This window comes from Struthio camelus, chromosome 1 (genome assembly GCF_040807025.1).
Source record: "Struthio camelus isolate bStrCam1 chromosome 1, bStrCam1.hap1, whole genome shotgun sequence".
Classification (NCBI taxonomy): Eukaryota; Metazoa; Chordata; class Aves; order Struthioniformes; family Struthionidae; genus Struthio; species Struthio camelus.
This window is the reverse complement of record NC_090942.1, coordinates 34510024-34532211: the sequence shown is the minus strand read 5'-3', so window position 1 is coordinate 34532211 and position 22188 is coordinate 34510024. Positions and strand designations below refer to the sequence as shown.

The following is a 22188-nucleotide window of genomic DNA, read 5'->3' as shown; positions in this document are numbered from 1 at the left end:
AGTTCTGTAACTGTTGGCTGGGGTAAAACAGCTCTCCCTCTTCATTAGTTTTATGAATCCAAAACTAATTTCAGCCAAAATCATCTGTGAATTTGACTTTATTTATCAAAATAAATTTCACTGTACTTGTCTTGAAGATTTAATTGATTAGTCAAGTAAGGGCATCACTACTTTGTGCATAAAGAATACTGGCAAGCTGGCTATCATTCAGAGCTAATAAAGACAGAGATACAGTATTTCCCAGTCTTACAGAATGATAGATTCCAAGATAGGTTAAAGTCATAATTGAAATCAATTAATTTTGATAAGCTACTTAGAATAACATGAACTGGAGCAAAAAAGGTATCAAAATAATACATGGTTTATCAAAGAAAAACACACTAAAGCAAATAAATTCAAGGTTCTTCCTTCTTTAACTCAACTTTGAGTTTTGAGCTTGTATAAGCATTGTACAATAATTGTAGTTCTTTACATATGGCTTTCTATCACTTTGCCACTGAAGCCCTCATCCATTCTTTGACTTGGCAGTCAGCTTAGAATTTTTCTTGTGACTCTTCCAACTGGGGAAAAAATTGCACAGAAAAAGGTTAAAAAATCATGAATCCAAAATAATCAGAATGAAGATGGTAGCTTCTACTGTACTGAGTAAATTCAGTGACTAACTGCCGGCAGAGAGCTGACAACTCTTTTCCTAGAAGTTTCTTGCAAGACATGAAGTGCACGCTCTCTCCAGGGATAGTCTCTCAATGCTGTACACAATTTCACTCTCCTTTTGTCTTCAGCAATATTTTACCCAATTGCACAGTCAGAGTTATAAAATCTAGAGTAATATTTTGCCTAGCAAGATATTGCAAAGATTATGACTTTTGGACGTTCCTGCCTGAGTGCAATACGGCATATAATCTCACAGAACAGTGAAATTAGTGCAAAGCAAGCTCATACCTCCTCTGAAACCCAACACTGATATGAGGATGTCTCATGTGGCTGTCACACCTCTAGTGATGTGCTCTAACTAATATTTTTATCACTCAGTATAGCCACACCCGGCACAGCGAATGCAGTTCACGTGCTTCTGGATCCTGCTATTTGTGCAGCTCACTTGTACGGTCACATACTTTAATTCAAATTTCTGTTTTTCAGGACTTTAATTCCCGTTACAGCTGGCATTTCTAAAGGGCACAAGACACCACTGCCTAACCACAGATTTGAGTTAGCCCGATTACGAGTCATTTCACTTGCTATTAACCCTTTGATGCTCACATTTTGTGACTGTGGTTTCAGGCTTACAATGTTAAATTTACGTTCTCTTGTGCAGCAATTCTAGGGCACTGCCCAGGGCAGGACACCGAAAAGGGCTGGGTAGTTAGGAGAGTGCTATGTGAGCCAAATTATGCCTGGCACAACTAATAGGGATGATATGGGAGATGAATTGGGCCCTATGTCTCATTACTGTAGGGAATACTTTCTGTACAGCCAAAGCAACAGCTGCAGTGTGCTTGTGGTAAAAAACAAAAAACAAAACAAAAAAACATTCTGTTTTTTTGGCAGAATGAGTGCACAGACCTTTGTCTCCACAATACAGTAATTCTTATTTTTCATAATTATTTGTATGGATTCACTCATGAATCTCAAGTGAGAGCGTTTTCTTGTAAACTCTTCTCTAAGAGTTTGTGTTGCCCTACACTTCTGCCCCCTTGAAAGCAGCGGTTCCCCCGGCTGGTACAACAGGTGCAGGGCGCCGATGGAGCTGGCGAAAGGGGTGAAGGTCACAGCCCTGACTCCTGCTCCAGGGTCAGCAAGAACAAACGCAGCAGTCTGCCAGCTTCGGTCCTGTGAAACTTGGTCCTCTAACTTACATGGTGACTGCATAATGCTGGGCGTAATACCCTGCAGCTGGCATAGGCTGCTTTCTTTTCCTTCCTCAGAGGACTTGTAATGCTCTCAAAGTGCCTGTTTTCACTTAAAGTACAGAAAAATTATTTAAATCAATTGTAAGTTTCTTCTATTAATAGCTATGACTGCCTGGCACACGTTTAATCATTTGTAAATAATATTCTTTGCCACTAAGTTGGTATTTCTTTTTCTTAAATTGCTGTAGCCTGAGACATTACTGTTGCTGTAACAGTAATGAAAGATCTCAATAACAAATAAGAGAAGTGGATTCCAATTACATGGTACTGTATGCAGTATTCTTCTATGATTACGGGATTAATAAACCTGTAAACATTAACCTATTAGTAGGTCACCATTATTAAAAAAAACATTATAGCTTGAATGTGGATAGTAGCATAAATGTGTATACACTGTAGGAAAAAAAAATGATTAAGCCTAAGAATGGAAAAGATTGTTGTATAAAACTATTGAAACTGTTTATAGTATTGTTCAAACCCCCTACAGGTTTCTACTGGTTTCTATAAAATTTCATTGATGTCCTACGCCTCCAGCAGCACCCCTGCTGTCCTTGCACCTTCACCCATATCCACATACTGCTCCATGGCTCGCAGACCCTGACTTTGTGCCACCAAGGCTAGGGAAGACCCTAGGACTGTGCTATCCAGGGCATTTTGTTACTTGATACCTGGCCAACGAGAGTCATTTCAGTTGAAGTGTCCTTTATTTGGGCTTTGTGTTATTTAGCCTCTATTTTACTCCTGTTGGTGGTAATACATTTATATTTCATTACAACATGTATGCTGTCCTCTTGTACCGCAGGGTCCCACAGCTACATCCCCTTGAGCACTCCCTTGCTCCAGGGCCTGGAGCTGCTGTGGGTTGGAGGCTGGGCAGCACCTCTGGCAGGGAAGCTGGGATGGCGCAGGGTAGCATGGGGTAGGACTGAGAAGGACGTAGCAGGGTGGAGGAGGGGGTGAACAACACCAGACCTACGTGGGCTTTAAGTTATTTGGAGCATGCCCAGAGGCCTTGCTGAAAGGCAGTCTCTGATAGCGTTCTGATGGACGATACTGCGGGCCCCGAGCCACAGCACAGAAGCCAACGGTCTCCCTCCAGCAGCCCCAGCTTCAGGGGCCCGTTGCAGCTTCTGCAGGACCCTGGCACATTGCAGGCATGGCCCAATGCATGCAGAAAGGGCCGGGGCATAGGCACTGCGCGGGCCTCGCTCGGAGGGTGAGAGTGGGGCAAGGCCAGCCTGGGGCAAGCACACCGGCCTCCAGCAGTGTAGACTCAAGCCACTCCCCGCTTTGTGCCAGGGACCGGACGGCTCCATGGTATGTATCCTCTCGTGGAATAAAGATAACCTCTGGGACTTTCCAGGATAAGCATTCAGTCAAAGATGTGATGAATAAGGGAAGTGATTACAGGCTGGGCAGATTCGTGCAGTGGGTTTATTACCCTGACAAGAACAATAAATAAAGAGCCTGGAGGGTTGATTTAAGCTGTACTCCATAAGACAGGAAAATGTCAAAATATAATAAGAAAATATGTACTTCGCATAATCGCCTTTTCCAAATAAACTCTGTACATTAGTATTACTTTTGATAACCACTTATCTAGGCGTTGTCTTTGCCTTTTCTAAACAACAGGCTTTTATAGTGTTACATTTATACTTTTAGATTGCTAACCAACTTTGTGATTTTCAGTCAAAATCACTTACAAAAGACTACTTTAAGAAATGGGAGGCAGAGACAAGTTAAATGATTTAATAAATAATCTGTGGTAGCTTGTAGGAAGAAATTTATTAACTTCTAAATCTGCATTTTTGCAAATCCTACTCTTTTATCTGATAAGCCTTATCTACTGCACGATGCTAAGCGTACATTACAAATATTTGAATAATCATGACATAATTGCAATTTAGTTTGTCCAGGCAGTCCTAGCGAATCCCCAAGGAAAGCAAGTGGTTTCAGTGAGCACAGAATACCCTTGTATTTCATTCACTTGCAAAATAATTGGCACAACACACTTCATTCCAAACATGTTCACTGGAAGAGATAAGCGAAAAGAATAAACAATGTAAATAGATGGATTTATTTCACTAATGTAGGAAGTATTTTAAAGGCAACTGTTCCATAGCAAGCTTTAATGTCAACGCAGATTTAATGAAGTCAAAATGTATTACACCACGGAGAAATGTATTTGGAGATGTAAACCAGCATAGTTCCGCTGCCTTAGCTGGAACTTTACCAGTTTACAATTTCTAGGCATTCCAGCCTTGAAAAAAAAGATGTTTTCATTTGCTTCTCCTTTCTTTCTTCTCTGTTTCTTTGTAAAGTAAGACTATTTTCTTCTCATTTTTTCCCCTATGTCTCTGTTCTTTTAGTAGATCTAATGACTCCCTTCTTCCTCTCCACCTTGGTCTCTCCAGCTTTCTCCAGGATCCTTTTTTTCTTTACCTCATAGACTCATAGAATAATCTGGGTTGGAAGGAACTTCTGGAGGTCATCTAGGCCACCCTCCTGCTCAGAGCAGGGCTAATTCAAAGTTAGAGCTAGGCCTTTTTGTCCAATTGAGTTTGGAGTGCCTAGAAGGATGGAGATTGCACAGTCTCTCTGCGTCCATGGTCCCTCATTTGAATTTTTTTCCCCCATATATTCACTTGGAATTTCCCTTGCTGCAACTTGTGTCTATTGCCTCTTTTATTTTTTTAACTGGACTCCCCTGAGAAGAGTCTGGATCTGTCTTCTCTATGCCCTTCCATTACACAGCTGAAACAATCAGATACTCCTTAGCCCTCTCTTTTCCTGCAAAAGAGACCTCATTCCTCAGCCAGCTTGAAATCCATCTAAGCTGGCCCTCCTAATTCTGTATACCTGGGTGGTGCTTTTATATTCCTTCAGGGTAGTTCACCCCATTGCCACCTGTTGTACATTTCCTTTTTTTGGTTAAGGTCAATCAGGGGTTCCCCATCCATCAAGCTGGCCTCCTACTATGCCTGCCCATTTTCTTACAAATTGGGATGAATTGTTCTTGTGCATAGAGAAGCTGTCCTTGTAAATGAACCAGCTCTTCTGGACTTCTTTGTCAGGGTGAGCAGCCTTCCACAGGATCCCACCTCCCGGTTTCCTAAACAAACTGAAGCCTGCTCTCCTAAAGTTTACTTCTGCTGTTTGCCTTCCTCTCCTCAGATCCTCCTTCAGGATCCTAAAGTTTATCAGCTGTGGCCAAGGCTGCTGCAGCCAAGGCTGCCATCAACTAGCAGACCTCCAATCAGTTCGGACTACTTTTCACCAGTCTTTCGTTATGTGCTTTTGCAGTTCTGTTCTTTAAAGAAGCTTCCATAACTCTCCAACTTTGTTTCATCCTCATGCTGGTCCCCACCTTTCTACCTCGTAATGTTGTAGCAAAATCACTATTTTGAATGAAGTTTAAGGACCTTTTGAATTGTCTGGTGTGCTTATATTTCTTCATAATAAAAATACACCCCTTTGATATATATGGCTATATTTACTCCTCACAAGAGTCAAACTGATGCCATGTGGGCAGAGGTCAGGTTGAATGACCATAGCTTATTGCCCAAAGCCATTCAGGTAACATGAATACTACCATAACTGCCTAAAACCCTCTTTCTCTCATTCAGTCCTGCACAGCTAACCCTTCTTGCATTGCGGCTAATAACTGTATATAGATTCTGAAAGAGTGGTGGCTACTAAGTACAAAAAATGATTAGATCTCAGTGTCTGATGTGGTCTGAATCACTGGATGTGTGCAAAAGGCTGACTGTAGATCTAATTTGGAAAATTTTAAAAGCTTTTTGCTTCTTTTAGGATGGTATACTTTGAAAAAATTCAAGAAATTTGGCCCAAATGGCACTGGATTTTGAGCAGCAGTCCCGTGGCACTAATGGGAACAACCAATTGGCAATCTAAATAAAAGATGTAAATTTTAAATTGGTGTAAATACTCAATCTTTAGACAGAAATGGACCCTCACTGTTTAATGCAGAAGAGCTAGCATTCCATTGTAATGGAGATTATAGGAAAAGTTGAGCACATTAAAAGGGAATTAAAAAAAATCGCAATCCTATTGTTTCTAAAACATTCACATTTTGAAGTAAATTCTGCCTTTTTTAAATGGTGAAAAAATCTACTTAGTTTTTTAAAAATTGAGTCATCTGATTATATTTGCTTTGAAGTGAGCTACAACGAAAGTTGATGTTTGAAATGGGAACGCTGTATTTAATCATCTCTGATGCTGAATGCCTCTGTTCATTTTTAGAAAAAATAATTTTACAAATCATAAACAAGTGAAACAGCAGAGCTGCATCAGTGGATATTGCTAAAGTGTTATAAAAGCTTAATGAAATAGTGCCCATTTTCTTCATCACTAACTGGATTTTAAGTTGACTAGGGATCTCAGGCAAGGAGACAACTTGCTGCTCTCAGACTACTGTTTCAATGAGTAAGATTCAAAAATACGGCAAGTTCTCAGTTGTTGGAGAAGTTTCAGGCATGGGCACTGGTTGCTCCCCTGAATTTAATTTTTCTGACATTAATCATGCCTTTTGCAGCAGTCAGTAAAATCTAAGCACTCATTCTTAGAGTTTGCTCCACAACAATGTGAGCATCCCATGTGTTTGTTACTTTTCTGCAAGAAGAGCATCTCAGGTTACGGACAGTAAACCTTATTTCTTCATGCCTCTGTGATTGTGAGGTTGGAGCTCTCTCCACCCACCACCAATTCTTTCTCACCACCTAATGCTGAGAATCGGAGTTTTGCTTACAAAAACTGGAGTTTTTTTTTTTCTCTAGTGTAAACAGTTTAAAATAAATACTTAGTTTGGCACCTTCACTTCACTGTTGGATCACTTTGTTATTCGTGGTATTTGGAGATATAGGCTTTCTGTTTGTCCTCACTTTGCAGAAGTCTTCAGCCTTCAAATATTTATCTCTTGTCACATGGCAGTGAATATACATACACATCAGAAAGCTGCCATCTTCAAATTATTCCAGAAGACAACTCAATTTTCCCAGCAAGACTCAATATTCTCAAGATTGTGTTGGGTAAAGATACTAATATACATTGGAACAATTTAGACATCTCTTCTACATTGCTGGACCCTGACAGGGGTCCTGGCTTTACTTTAGCAGTCAAGGTTCTTCCAGTACTACTCAGCTTCATTCAAAGCCTGATCTGTTCATTCCCTCATTTCAGGAGAAGATAATGTGTCCTCCAACTTCAGTTTCACCTTGCAAGATACCTAAAATAACAGGTGAGTTACAAAACTCTTATGACATAAAAGGAGCTTCAAGCTCGCAGGCCATTCTTGAGGCCCTTTTGCCTTTGACAGGACTGCCTGTGAATCCTCTTGTACCCACGTGAGAACAAAAGCGGAAGTTTGATTAGCTCAGTTCCACCTGTGCACAGACACATCGAGCTGTACCATGAGCATCTTCATTTCAGTACTAACTTGACGGACCTTGCAAACAGGAAGGCATTTCTTGTATATTTGACCATGTTCTTCCCAGCGGCATCAGCATTGGTAGCAGTGGCTAAATCACTGCTGCATTATCATCTGTGTTGGCAAAGCTTGCAGTTTCTTCTGTATCAACACCATCTCTCCTACTATAAAGAAAACGATGGCATCACTTTTTTTCTAGAGCCCTTGTGTCCATGATGACACTGTCTTAAATACCTTCCAAGGCACTCTACCTTAAAGCAACATATAGCCCTCTTTTCTTCACTTTTAATGCTGTTTCTTCTGTGCTGATGGAGTATTAATTCACGCAGCTTGATTTAAAATCCAGCAGAGGCACTTCACTGGGTCCATCGAGGAGGTTCAGGTTATCACCTCTGAAGTTGTTCAAACTATCGTGGCCACCAGAGCACCTATGAACAAATGCACTGAACACAGTACTTGCCAAGGTTATAAACAGCTCTGCTTAAACCCTGCATCAGACTTACTACTTTTTGAAACAAATAACAAAGGATTGGGACAAAACACTCTCTAAAGAGAAGACAAAAGGGAGTATTTGAAGAAAACTTGTCAGTATATTGTACATTTTATGGAGTGCATTGGTTGGCTGAATAGACAGATTTCACTATCTGTATTGACTAGATTCCAATTGTCTATAAAGGGAGCTTAGATACCTAGCTTATGATAGATATAGGCATTGTAGGTATTTTCAATTAGATGGCTAAAGCTGAAAATGTCTCTCATATTCCATGCCCACTTTTAACAGTAATTAATCACCAACTAAATGGATTCTCCATCTTGGGAAATGTTTAGCTCGAGGCTAGATTTTTCTCCCTAAAAGATATAGGTTTAATCACAGCTATATGAACTAAAATTAATTCAAGGAAGTTTTGTACTTTAAATTAGGTACGAAGTCAGACTAAGATGATCACAGTGCATCTTTGTGGCCTTGAAATCTTCAAAAATTGTTTTCTGCTGAGGATTTATGTATCTAGCACAAAAAAAAAAATGTAGGCTACGTCCACAGAATATAGACATAGGAATGCTTAATGTTAGAGCACCTGATATTTGTTAGTACTGGAGGCCAAATCTGTTTTCTCCTGAGGCTATGGAACTAACCTCTCCCTGTCATCCTTTTCTGGAATTCTTAGTTATTCTGAGAAGAGTGGAACAGCTTCAGCAGGAAGGATGGAGAACCTCCTTACCTCTGTGAAACAAATTAATACCACATATTAGGAACATTCAGAGAACTTTACTAGTGTCATTTAGTTAGGGACTTTGGTTGCCATTAATGGTGGGTGACAACAGATCAGAAGTTTTGAGGATACAAATTCTGGAGCTCCAGTGCTCCAAAACGGAGCAGTGGTTATTTAGTCATATTCAGGAACAAATTTAACTGAGCACTTTCAGTGCCATCCTTCTGGAAAAAAAAAAAAGGCCAAAATAAAAAAAAAAAGCAGAACACAGAATTTGATAGTGCCAGCAAATAGGAGGATCAGAAGAGGAGAAGGAGAGCAGGATCAGTCCTTATGGTAGCACTTAAGTTGGTTTAAGTTGCACATTAGCTGTGAAATTGCTCTTCTGGTCTGCTTATCAGAACACATTTTCTCTCTCTCACGATTCTTGTTGCTCTTTTCTGAACCTTTTCAATTACATATGTTCTATTCTTTATATTTTATATATTCTATTATATATATACTTTTCAAAGTTTGACATGAGTTGCAATAGTATTTCAAGATTTGTCTCTCTGCGGTTCTGTAAGATGGCAACTCTCACTTTTGCAACTTTGTTCTCATTCTCTTCTGTTTTTGTACAGAACCACCACATCCCGTTCTGTGGACCATCCGTCACCAAGCCAATTATTTACTATTTAATTAGAGAAAAATTTCAGACAAAAGTGGCTTACAAAAAATTTCAGACAAAAATGGATTTTAATTTACATATTTTAATTACGCAGTGGCATTAAAAAAAGCCACCTTTTGTAAATAAGAAAGCTGAACTAGTATGGTTATCTACTGTAGAATAACTATAAAGCAGAGACATTTTTAGTTGTGGTTGCCTAAAACTTTCACTCAACCCGTATACCATTAATAAACAAACAGAAAAAAAAGAACTTCTGTGGCTAAATGTCTATCGCAGTAGCAATATTGTCAGCAAACTTTCAGATCTCCTTTAAGAAAAGAGACTTTTGTAAAAATCTTTAGTAAAACTGCTCAACATAATCAAAGTATAAAAGATTTTAACTGAAAAAGGTCTGTATAACCTTATTATTTAGCAGATCTATAATACGCATGGATGGGGCTGCACTCTTTGAAGAGTTTTGGCAGCCGCTAGGTCTGTGCAGGCTTTGTGCGAGGAAGGCTAGGAGTAGCTGTGACTGTTTCTTCTGGAGCAGAGCAGGCGGACTGGACTCCCAGGAGGTCTCGGCCGGCTCAGGACTACGCTGCCTTCCCCAGGCAGCCCAGCGCCCGCAGAGCTGTTCTGGCAGTCTCCAATGGCTGGTGGAGAAGGGGCAGGTCAACCACAAAACCCACACCACAGGAGTGCGTGGTGCAGGGCGGGCTGGGGGACCCCACTGGCACCTCTCCAGGGGAGACCGACCGATACCGACTGCTGGAGTACGGCCTCCTTACAACCCGTTTTCAGCAAGGTTGATAATCCACAATCTCCAAGTAATGGACCCTGGGCTTTCCTGACTGCTAGTTTAAGCAGTTTTATGAAGACTTTGCCCAGACACAATAACCTAAAGTGGGGGCTCAAGGTTAAAGAAAAACAAGTCCAGTCTGTCCACATCCTAAGGTCAGACTTAGCTTCCTCCTTCAAAGCCGCACACGGAAAGGTCGCCACCCTGCAGCTAACATCGAGAGGAAAGAGATGAGTGGGGTGAGTGTGGGCAGTACTGAAGCCGACAGGACATTCCCTATCTTCCTAAAGCCGCCTTTCACCTTCTCAGGTCGAGTTCGGGATCGCCGGCCTTTCCGACTGTCCTTAAAAAACACACTTGCCTCCGAAGTCTGTTCTGCCTTAAGTGACACCTCTCTCCGGCCCCACTGCCCGTTTCACAAAGCGCTTTGGGGAGGGGAGGCGGCACGTGGCCGGGCAGGGGCCAGGTCCCCCTCAGGGCCGCCGCCGCTGGACGCGGGCAGCGCCCGGGGCCGCGGCGCTGGGGGCGCGGGGGGAGGGGGCGCCCGAGCGGCAGCCGCGCGCGGCGGCTGTGCCCTCCGCCATTGGGCAGGTCCTGCCCTGAGGGGCGGGCCGGGCCCGGGGTCCCTCTTTGAAGTGCGGGTCCGGGGGTGGCCGCAGCCTGACGGGAGCTTGGCATCCTCCTCCTCGCCTCCCCACCGGCGGCAGGGGCAGGGGCAGGGGGAGGCGGAGGAAGGGAAGGGCCGGGCCGGGCCGGGCCGCCCGCGCCCACTCCGGCGGCGGAGAGCGAGCGGCGGGGGGGGGGGGGAGTGGATGCGAGGGGGCCGGGAGAAGAGGGAGTGCGGGCGAGGGGCGGCTTCCTGCGGGAGCGGCGGGTGTGTGTGAGGGGAGCGGGGGAGGCAGCGGGACACGGGGAGCATGAAGGAGGCGAGCAGTGCGCGGCCGGCCCAGACGGCTGGCGGCTGCTGAGGCAGCAGCCCGGCGGGCGGCCCGGGGGCGCTGCGGGCACGTCCGCCCCGGAGCGAGCCATGAGGGTGGCGAAGTGGCTGGCGGGTCTGCTGTGCCCCCTCCTCGTCACCATGTCATGGGGAGTCCGATTCCACCCCGGACAAGGTAAACAAGCGGCAACAAAGGAGGCGGCTGACTCGGCCCCGCTGCCCCGGCGCCCCGAGCGCAGCGGCTGCCCCGCGGCGCGCAGCTCGCCATGCCGGCGGTGCGGGTCCTGGCCCGGCTGCAGTCACGGCGCCCTGGACGGCGGGGCAGCCAGCCCTCCCTCTGCCCCCCGGCGGGCTGGGGGAAGTGTTTCTTTACCCGGCGCCTTTTTGGAAGGGGAGGGGAGGGGCAGGGAGTGGGGCGGAGGGCTGCGGGGGGCAGGGGGTGGGTGCCCGGCGCGGGCCCCCAACCGCCGCGGCGCGGGGGGTGGGGCGCCCCGCGGCCGTTGCGGGGCGCCCTGTGGCGGCGGTGACCGTTGGCGGGGGCGCGGTGGGGGGGCACGGGCTGCCCGAAGGGGTGGCTGTGCGGGGTGTGCTGCAGGCGGGCCCGGTGTATGGCTGGGTGTCTGGCTCCCCGGGGGTGTATCCGCGTTTCGGGGTGGGGATGCGTTGGAGAAATGTGCCTCTGGGGCAAAAGGTGCAGAAGGGAAACGTCTGGGCACCTCAGTTTCTCATCCTGTCACTGGTCCCCATAGATAATGCAATGAAAGCCGTGTTGGGAGCCATCTGGATGTGAGTAAAGGTGGCCTCTGTGCTTTTGAGTAAGGTTGAGTCTCCTGCTTTCTGTTGCAGAGACCTTAGTGAAGCAGCTCTCCTCCTATGAAATAGTCACACCTGTCCGAGTGAATGAATTTGGAGAAGCTTTCCCTCACACACATCACTTCAGCAGGAGGAAAAGGAGCTTGGAGGCACCCCTGGAGCCCACTGCTTTCCGAACACACTACCAGCTCAGTGCATATGGGCAGGTCTTCCAGCTCAACCTGACTGCTGATGCAGGCTTCATTGCTGCTCAGTACACTGTGACACATGTAGGGTCCCCAAAAAAGCAGTTCTCCCCTGATTTACGCCACTGTTTCTACCGTGGGCATGTCAATGCACAGGAGACACACATGGCTGTCTTCAGCATCTGTGGTGGCTTGGTAAGCATGTTGGTTACTCCCTCCTGTCTCCATTCATATTCTTCTCCTTCCTGAAAGAAATATAATGGGATGCCTTTGCCGCAGAGCTGAGCTGGAAATTCTCAGGCATCATTCCAAGGAGTTGGTCATGAAATGTCTTGGCATTAGCAGTCACGATGATTCTTTTTTGGCGGGATGTACAAATGCTACTTTCAAAGGATCTGTTGCTGGCCTGTAACAGAATTGGTTGATGTAACTCCTGACACCCAGAGCGTTATAACAGAGGGAAAAAAACATGCCTCAGAAACACAGTAAGCTATTGTTTTGATTAAATGATGCTATCAGTCAGCATCAATTATGTGTTTGTAGCCATATAGATATTGTATGGTTATGAGTGAGGAATAATGGTGCTTGAGATGATGAGAGAAGAACTAGCGCTGATACTTTTCTCTTTCTGCTTTCAGCAACGCTATAGAGATGTGTCGCATTGTAAGAGGTGTGCAGCAGTGCTCTAATCATGTTTCTGTTAAAGTGAATGGGAAGTTTCCTACTGACTTCAGTGGGAGTTGGACTATAAAATGCTACTTTACTTAAGAATTGAATTGAGCAAACAAATCAAAACTCTCTGGGTATGCATTCTTTACTTGTCCATTCATAATATTTATTAATTCCTTATGTTTTTCAAAATGATGATGAAGAAACAGCATCTCAGAGCTGTCTATTAAAACAGTTGTACTGTGTTGAAAGATTTTATAGTTTTGTGTTTAGAAACAACAAAACTTGGTATCTAGTGCTTTACCATATCCCTGTTCTATTCAAATGCTAAGGAGAAATATGAGTAAAAGCTACAATTGTTGTTAGTCCAGCCATTCAGTTTCAGTGCTGTAAAATGGCTGCACTTCTGATGTTGTAAATATTACTGTGTACTTTAGTTGAGTTTGTGGCTTTTTTTTGGCCAGTCTGAAAAGTACAGCTGTGAGACTTTTATTTGTGGGAGCTGAACAAACTTCTGTGGCTTCATATTCTAGTCTCTTCTCGCTAACATATAGAAAATAGAACGGAGCTGGCTGCATGCATGCAGGAGAGATTATGATGCCTATTAAAGGAAGGTGTTACACATAGTGGAAAGGAGAATCAGAAATAATTTGTACTTGAGAGACACATGTCCGTTGTCTAGTGCTTATTGGGTATCTGGTTATATGCCGCCTTGTCCTGAGGTTGAGGCCTGTAGACTTGGGTTAGCCCTTTGAAATTTCTGAAGAAGCAAACATTCTAAAACATTAGTTATATATTCATCAAAGTTTTGGCCTGTATATCTTACTTTAGAAACAGCCCTCATTGGTTCTGGTGTGCGTTGTACAAAACTCGATTCAAACCTAAAACAATATGAACACCCTCAGTATGTTACACACACAACTCACAGAGGGAGTAGAAGAAAGGAAGAATCACAAGGAGGACAGTATAATACTCTACATAGAATAAATGTGAGTTTTAAAACCTCTTTTTCATGACTTTCATTGCCTGCTTTAACTCTCTCTCCACAAACCATCATGTTGCATTACTTGAAGGGACCACATGAACTGAAAACCATGTATCTGAAAAATGTGTACCTACCCCACTTAAATTTTCCAAACCACCTATTATTTAGCAGTTCTCTAATTCTTCAGCGCAGACCCTCTTCTTCTCTGTAACATTTTGAATGTCCCACTTCTCCTATTCTATCTCCCAACTTTGCTTGTACATTACAGTTTGTATAATATATTCTTCTACTCAGAAATCCTTGAACTGCAGTAAATCAAGCCTTTGCCTCTTCCAGATGAGCCTTGTAAACTTTGGCTCTCTCCAGCAGGACTTCATATCCTCCCTTGTTGCCCACCTGACATTCTGAGTGCGTAGCCACCTCCAAAGCCTTTGCTGTCCCAGTGCTTTCAGGGCCTCCTCTCACTGCTCCTTAAACCTTTTGCCAAGCAGACATAGTCCTGGGGAGGGTAGATCTTCCTTTAGCTGATGAATCTGGTGAGGTATTGCAAAGAAGAAGCAAAGCCTTGCATGGGTGCTGGTGCGCTTGTTGTGGGATGTGCCTCCAGCTGCCCTGGAAGGAATTGTGTGGAGAGGTGGGGGCAGTCATGGCCAGCTAGTTGCTGATATCTGCACAGAACATCCTCCAGCCTCACTCAGAGCCTTTATTTGCTACCTTTTCCCAGTGCTATGGACTCAAAAGTAAACATTTACCCTCTTCATGTGTCTGTCAGGGGAGAGAACTTTTTGGAGGAGGGTGAAGAATGACATGAAGGTGGGGAGACAAAGGCCAGGTGGAATTTTCCTGGGAGATCTTGTCCTCACTGAACACGTTCTGTACTCCCAGGAGAGGTTATCCTCATGCTTAATAGACTATTGTTACGACTGAAAATGTGAAAAGATTTTTTTCTCAAGGTTTTTAAAGTTTGATTGCTTTGTGCATTCAACAACCGTTCTTACGTACTTGCAAAAATAAGCTAGTCATTTACTGCTCTTTTACTGAATTGTACCATGCTTCGTGAATAAATGCAAATATTTAAGGCACTAGTGCTGAGGTAAGATTTACTGTGAGTGAAGAAAGTACAAACAAGACTGTAGTGACTTGGCAGCCCTTTTTTTTTTTTTTTTAAGTAAAATCCCTTCTTTTTGTAGAATCTGTTTTCTCCCATGCAGAACTTGAGTTTGGTGTGTGGAAATTAAAATAGATTGCTTTGAATTATTGGGTATAATTGTATCCTCCAATTTTGTGTGTATGAGGGAATTGCTGCAGACCAATGCTGTAAAAGTTAGGGAGGAAAAAAGGACTTGGTCTTAGAAAAAGAGATACAGGAAAATTAATGATGGAATTTTAAAAATTGCTCTGAAGATCTGCCTGAGAGTGATCTGAAGTTAAACCAGGTACTTACATTCACTTTATCCTGTAGGCATCTTCCCCCAACCTCTTCTCTGCCTGCATTCAGAACTTCACTGCGGCTTCCCAACTTCCTTCTTTTCTTTTTGCTTGCATTTTCAGGTTGAGCATGTTCTCCCCGTCAAGCTCTGCTTTCCTCTTTCACCCTCAGTTAAGGCTTTTTCTGAGGGTGCCAAGAGCATGTACACCCTAGAGTACCCGTGGAGCATTGCTTAATGGCTCCTGACACCCTGTATGCACTTTTGTTGTGTTACATTTCAGAGCATGCCCTGGGTTCAGGGATGCAAATGGCAAAGGGAGGTTACAAGGTCAGCAGGGAGTCTGTAGTAATTGCAAGGAGGGAGTCTGTAATTAGGAAAGTTTGGGATGCTGTCAAAGGCAGAAGGTCATTTGGAGTGATGGCCTGGGTGCCTACTTGAACATCTGATCACACACAGGCATATTTCTTACATCTTTAGAGTAATTTTTAGAATTTCACACTTTATTTCACTTTATTTTCCTAAGTTCTATATCTTTTTTACTTTTACTGCATTGGTCAATTTTAGCTTCCTACAAACATGGGAAACAAGATCTGCTGAGGATGTCACTGGCTGCATGTGGACTAAAGTGGCCTCTCAAACATTATCCAGACAGCAGAATCAAAGAGGTAAACAAATTCATTTAACTTTTGAGAATGTATAATCTTTACAAGTTTATTGACAAGGAAATAAAATGAGTAAAGTATCTTGACATAAGGGAATTATCAGAATTAATAACTAGAAAGAGCCTTCAATTCCTAGCAGTCCCTATGCAAAGAATGAACTTATTTTTTTAGTTATGAATGCCATAAAAACAGTTTGCTTAGTCCCTTGAGAAGCCTGGTGTTACTCCCTTGGAGGCTGGGGAAATGTTGAAAGACTCTGGGGACAGTTAAACTCTTGTTTTTTGTGAGCTGGGAGAACACCGGCATGCCAAAGGTATCTTATGTGATTCTACTGTGAGAGAAGGAGAGGTAAGGAAGGAGGAGTCACAAATCTCTTTGGGTGTGCAGTCTCTGGTGTATAGAGCATCTTCACATGCTCACTGACTTGCAGAAGTTAGGAGTAGGGATGTATCTGTGAGTCCCTTCTTACACAGATCTGCTAGCCATCAGCTTTCTGCACTCCAGGAAAACAGTACTGCTTGCTTCTAATCTAGCTTCTGCAGTGTAATAAGCTTTGCATGACAAACTGCTTGCTTCCTCAGGGGCTCAAGGTAGTCCCTTCTTAACACTCCTTTACTGCACATCGAGCTGACTTTGTTTGGAGAGGGGTAGGAATATGGACCTGTGTGTGGATCTTCAGAATTTCCTCAGTGCAAGAGGTTATGTTTATTATTTTATTAATATGGGTCAGCGGATCACCTTTCTGGGAGATTTTGAAAACAATTGTATCAGCTACTGGGTATGAGTGCAGCAGTTCCTTTTCAAGAAAAGCAGGCAGTTCTGGAACTTGTTTTATTGAACTATAATTGTGTTTGGTTAAAAATTTGGACAGGGGCTAGAAACTGGTGCTGGCATAGCCAGTAAGTAGTTTCATGCGGAATTGTAATAAAGATAACAGCCTTGTGATATTTGCTCCTTGGCTTGCCCCCTCCCCCCTTCATTTAGCGCTGCTTAGTACTAACAACTCCAGTGAGTTAAACTACAATGGTTTTCCAAAGAAAGCTTTGATGATGCTTGTAACTGGAACATATGCTTTACTTTAGGTAACGTAGTATTTTAGCTTACAGGCTGTTGTTTCAAAAAAGTGACTTCCTAAATCTGAAAAGCAGATTAGTTTTCAGTTCACATTTATAAGCCTGTGAGCATTCATAAGCCACATACTAGTTTTTAAAGATTTTATCTTTTTAACATAGAGATTCTGTAATAAGCTAGGGAAAAGTCATACTAAAATGTCAGTACAAGACAATCACCATTCCTGTTTCAACAAATCAAATCTTATTAGCGCTGCCTAACCAACTTGCTGACTTCCACTTAGTTCTGATTTCACTTGTCGTAAGATATTCCAGGTGAGTCTCTAGCCCTAATATCTGCAATACACCAGTTAAAAATTTCAGTGCTACTAATATCATACGCTGGATTTGTTGTATCCTTCACCAGCACAACTTGGTTTCCGATACAAGGACTGACTTTGTGAGTAAAACATAAGATGTTCTTGTTTTTATAGCTAAACAGAACAAAGACCATATCAGAAAATAGATCACACTCTACCTGCTCTACAGTGAGAAAGATCTACATGAAGATTTTTATGCTTCATTGCTTCATTTTAATTTTTGTTTTGATTTTTCTTTTTTCGCTGCTTTTCTCCCTGACTATTTCTTCTTTTGCTCTTGACTTTATTTCATGTACAATCTTTATCTTTTTTACTTTGGTCTACTTTCCTATGAGCTTTCCTCTAATATGCATTTTTAAAAGCAGGACCAGTTTTTAAATATCACACTTATGTGACACTTGAACTAGCCTTTTTGAGCAAGAGAACATTTTAATGACTGCAATTGCCTGGAAATCTTCCCAGTCTTGGTTTTCTGGTCACAGAATCAATGGCACAAATTTCTTATTCTTGCCCTTTCATTTCTTCTGAGCTTTATTTTCCCACACATAGACACTAGAAGTCTTTTTCGTATATGTCTGAGAATGGACCATAATACTTGAATTTGCTTGAATATGGCCCTGTATCCCAGATTCAACTTTTGAGTGCCTTGGCAAAATCACTATTTATCACACAAATCATGAAAAATGATAAGACAGCTTAAGTCTACTCTGCAACTCTTAAAAAAACAAATCCTAAATATATTTTTCATAAACTCTTTACATCTCTGCTTTTCCTGAAGGTATCTCTGTAGATGTCATGCTTTTAAGAAGGGACTAGCACAGGTCGGCAAATCCAAGCAGTCATTACGATTTTAAACTAGGAAGGTTGTGAATTCTGAAGCTGAAGTCTCATAGAAAATGTTTCTCAGAAATCATAGGGTCTGAGTATGTGTGTCTCTACCTTTTCACCTGCAGCACTACATGAATTGTCCTTCATATAGGCAAGTCCGAGTCTGTTTAACAGTTTATGTCAAGGATGCTCAGCCATCTCTGGTCTGCCTCTTGCCCACGTCCAGTGTCTGGCAGTCTTTTTTCCCCATGTGCTTGAGCACATTCTGCTTGCCAGATAAGTTGATCTGATGGCAGCAGCCTGTTTTTTGCTGCTACATTTCCCAGGAGATCCACAATCTCTTGTCTGTCATTTTGGGTTTATGTGACACAGGTAAATTTGCTACAAAGCTGTGGATGGGCACAGGAGATTGGATTTACCTATGTATTTGTGCACATGTTCATTAAACTTCCATGAAGTACACAGAGTGTACCGTGCACAAACACAAGGGATAGATTAGAGTCGGGAGGAGGAGAAAGAGCACAGCATAGGGCCCCTTGTTGTTACTAGGTGTGCTTGTTCAGCGGAAATGCTGTGCAAAATTGCTGTTTTGGATTAAACTTAATACCTCTACCCCCATGTGGCAGTCAACAGCCATTATCGATCACAGGAGACTGTGTACTCTTGGGGAACAGATGGGCATCCCAAGTGAGAGAACCTATCTGCAATAGTTTCAGTTTTCATTATGCTTTAGGTGTAGCTGCATGTAGAATATGCTAAGATTATAGCAGCAAAGTCTGAGACAACAAGAGATCATACTTTCTGAGTATATGTGTATTGAAAAAAGTACTCCAGGTAACCACTATTATGTGATTGACTAAAACAAGGTGAAAATCTAGCCAGAGCTTGTGTGTGCGGTGTACTTGAGTGATAACTGCCTGATGACTCACATGAAGTTGAAAGGACCTTTTGGAGCTATACACCTGCCAGTGAGAATGAAAGGTGGTTCTGCATGTACTTAAAACATCAAAGCTAGGAAGTTCTTCTTAAACAGAGATAAGTTGCAAATGTGAATTTGCTTGACAATCACTACAAAGATTATATGATGGGGTTTCCTCCAAAACTAAGAGTGTGATTCCTTAGGTCTGTGTTCCACGAGGATATTTAGCTTGATGACAGTTATATTCACGTATGTGAGAAAAATCTCCATGTGTATATACATTTCTTTTTACCAGTTTCAATAAATAATTGCACAGTAGCTACTTTTCCAGAATGAAAGCTCTAAGTATGTTTCTATGACAAAAGCTATTAAGCATATTTTTTTAATATAAAATCTAATGTGTTCGCTGTAAATTGTATATAAAAATGACAACAAATAAGTCACCCCTTCACTGTCTCCCACTCCAATGGATCTGGTTATTCCTATGTTCCCTGCAGGCTTTTCTACCTGCTCTTTCAAGCTATTTTTGACATTGTTATTGTAATACTCTCTCCAGTTATCTGCTATCTTCATGTATTTTTAATGTTGTTGTTACAAATTATATTTAGAAACTTCTGGAATGCTGCCTTTACCAGGCTTCAGCCTACAATAGCCCTACAGAGTGATGATCAGGGTACCTGGAACCAGGTTTTCCACTTTTTGCATGAGTGTTCTTTCCCCTGTGCTATGATGCAAAATGGAAATATCCTTTTTCTCTGTTTTACTCAGCAAAAGTAACTTGGCTGTTAAAGTACTGGGAGCAGTACTAGAGTTGTCAGTATGGTTAGGTCAGGCATGTTCTGAGGACAGTTAGTCTTCAGGGTTTTACCTGGAATTTAAGTTCCAATCTAGAATTATGTAATTGTATTTAACCAGTGATTAGGTGCCTAGCTTCCCAGACTAGAACACTGCTGAGCGTACGTGGGTGCCTTACCAATTCTGTTCAAGTTTTTAAAGGTGTGATTAGTATCTGCTAATGAAATCCTGGTATCACAAAATTTATAAGGAAGTATAAAGGTAGGTCATGCAACTCAACTTACAATGAAAGATGTCTTTACTATTTTTAGCATTTTATTCAATTTGTTTTTAAGAAGTTCAAATGCAATGTTGCTTCTGATCACTTACAAAAAGGTGTTCCACCAGATAACACTTTTTCTTTGCCAGATAGATTTTTTTCTGTCATTGAGCCAATGTGTTATTTATTATATTATTTCTATTTTGTTATTTTTATTATATTATCTCTGGTTTGAATTAATATAATGTTGGCTTGCAACCACTACATCTTGTCATTTTTCTAGCTGAATTATCTACTAGTAGAAATCTCTTTTCCAGATGTTGGCAGTGTATCGTGATCAGATAACCCCTAATGCTTTTTTCTTCAGTGAACTAATTAGGCTATGCTTCTCAAGGCTTTCACTAAAAAACATTGTAACAGTGGAGCTGGCAGAGAAGGGTGAAGGGCTTCTCACATGATTCAGAAGAGCTTTGAATGAATGCAACAGAGAAAGTAGGTGGAATAATACAAAAGGAAGGAGTTTTGTTATTTGCTTTGACCATGAAAGTACCCTTGATATAAACTACTTACAAGTTTTTGAGTTTGAGTTAACAAATGATACTATGAGGGCATGAAACAGACTAAGGCAAAGGAGTAGAGCTTACCTGGAAGGAATCTGCTGGTTTAGAATCATATTTTCCAGAACTTCTGTCATTCTTTTAGGATTTTTCTGAAACCTTTCCAGTTTTGCTGTTGGACATTAGATTAGACATAAGATTAATTCCATGTTTCTGAAACCTCCTATATTTCCCTTATGTTTTCCATGTGTTCTTCGAAGTTGCCATTATACACAAGGATGTAATCTGTATATGGGTATGGTACATACTTTAACCACAGATGCTGCAATATTTATTTCTACTACTCTTGGAATAGAGCAAATACGTTGATTAAGCCTATACAGCTTTAAGCCACTTTAAACCACTAAGACATACCATATATAGTGAGTAGCTGTGTCGATCCATTGAACCTTGATTTAATATATTCGAGTGTCTAACTCATCCAGAGTATTTTAACTCCAGGAAATAAATTATCTTTCTCATGTGGGTTTTCTCATGAATTTCCCGATACCTATGCATATGCATAGTCCTGGAGAGTGCTCCTGCTTTTTTACTTTGGACCACTTATTTACGATGTGCAAGAGACTGTTTTCAATTTTAAACTCCACTTCTACTGAAGAGATCTTTTAGATGCACTTTTACCTCTTTATCTGAGAACAGAAATAGAATGTTTTGGGCTGATTTCTTGCTATATGATTTGAGAGGCATCTGTAGATGATAAGTAAATCCAGTTCATTTCTGATTTCATTTCCTGCAAGTACTTGGGCTCCTGTTTCAGCAACATGCCTCTGTACCTCTAATAGGTGACTCTGATTTATTTAGTTTTACCAAAAATTCTCTTTTTCATTTGGATCTCACAGTCCTTTGCCTTATGTGTCTAATTCACAGGAATAGCTCAATTTGTATCACTTCCATGAATGAAGTGTGAAACAGGCAGAAGAGTGTAGCTGATGACTGAATTTTTGTAGCCCTATTAATAATTGTAAGGAAAATGAGGAGATAACCATGTGTGGCTAATCAAAATCCAAGTTTAATCTTCGTCAAGGATTTGAAGGATTTGTATTGGTGACTTCAAACTTGGCTTCACTTTCACTAACTTTCAGCTTTCTGAGATGCCTTCTGAAATACTTATTTTCATTCATTAATCTGAACCCAACCACATCTGTGTACTGCTGCCACAAAAAGCTCAGATTTTTATTAGGTTAACATTTCACTACAAATTTATTCCAGTAGCATTTGTGGAATAAATTGTAGTCTCTGCCTGGGTTGCAAATGACAAATGCAGTATACTCTTCGTAAGTTAGAGAGAGTGTGTTTCTTTTCCTCTCTTATTGTTTTGGTATTCTCATGTATAAAGAAGTGTTTTCAACTTGGATGGGGGATGTGCAAAAATAGTTCATCATAGGCTACTGGTGGGAAGAGTTCCTAGCCAGTAGGTGGCAACAGTTATTAGTTATTTAACTATGCATTGTTGATGAAGAGCGAATTCATTAAGGAGAGAATGAAAGTTTGTTGCATTATGGATGCAATTTTGACTTGGAGTGAAAATTATGGATTTTTTGGAGTGTGAAATGGTAGAGAAATACAGCCTATTCCTGCAGCTCACCTTTTCCAGTGGAAGTCTGATAGTCTGGAGAATGGGTTTAGTTTAAAATGTGGAACAAAC

General features: G+C 41.9%; 1 protein-coding gene across 1 annotated transcript in view; it reads left to right on the top strand.

Annotated features, from left to right (window-relative positions):
• The first annotated feature begins 10683 nt into the window (after positions 1-10683).
• The window catches only part of ADAMTS20 (ADAM metallopeptidase with thrombospondin type 1 motif 20), a 111304-nt gene continuing 99799 nt past the window's right edge, over positions 10684-22188 (top strand). Inside the window, exons 1-2 of the mRNA XM_068933787.1 lie at positions 10684-11127; positions 11799-12145. Coding sequence (XP_068789888.1) covers positions 11043-11127; positions 11799-12145 — 432 coding nt within the window. The 5' untranslated portion in view covers positions 10684-11042. The remainder of the gene's footprint in view (positions 11128-11798; positions 12146-22188) is intronic.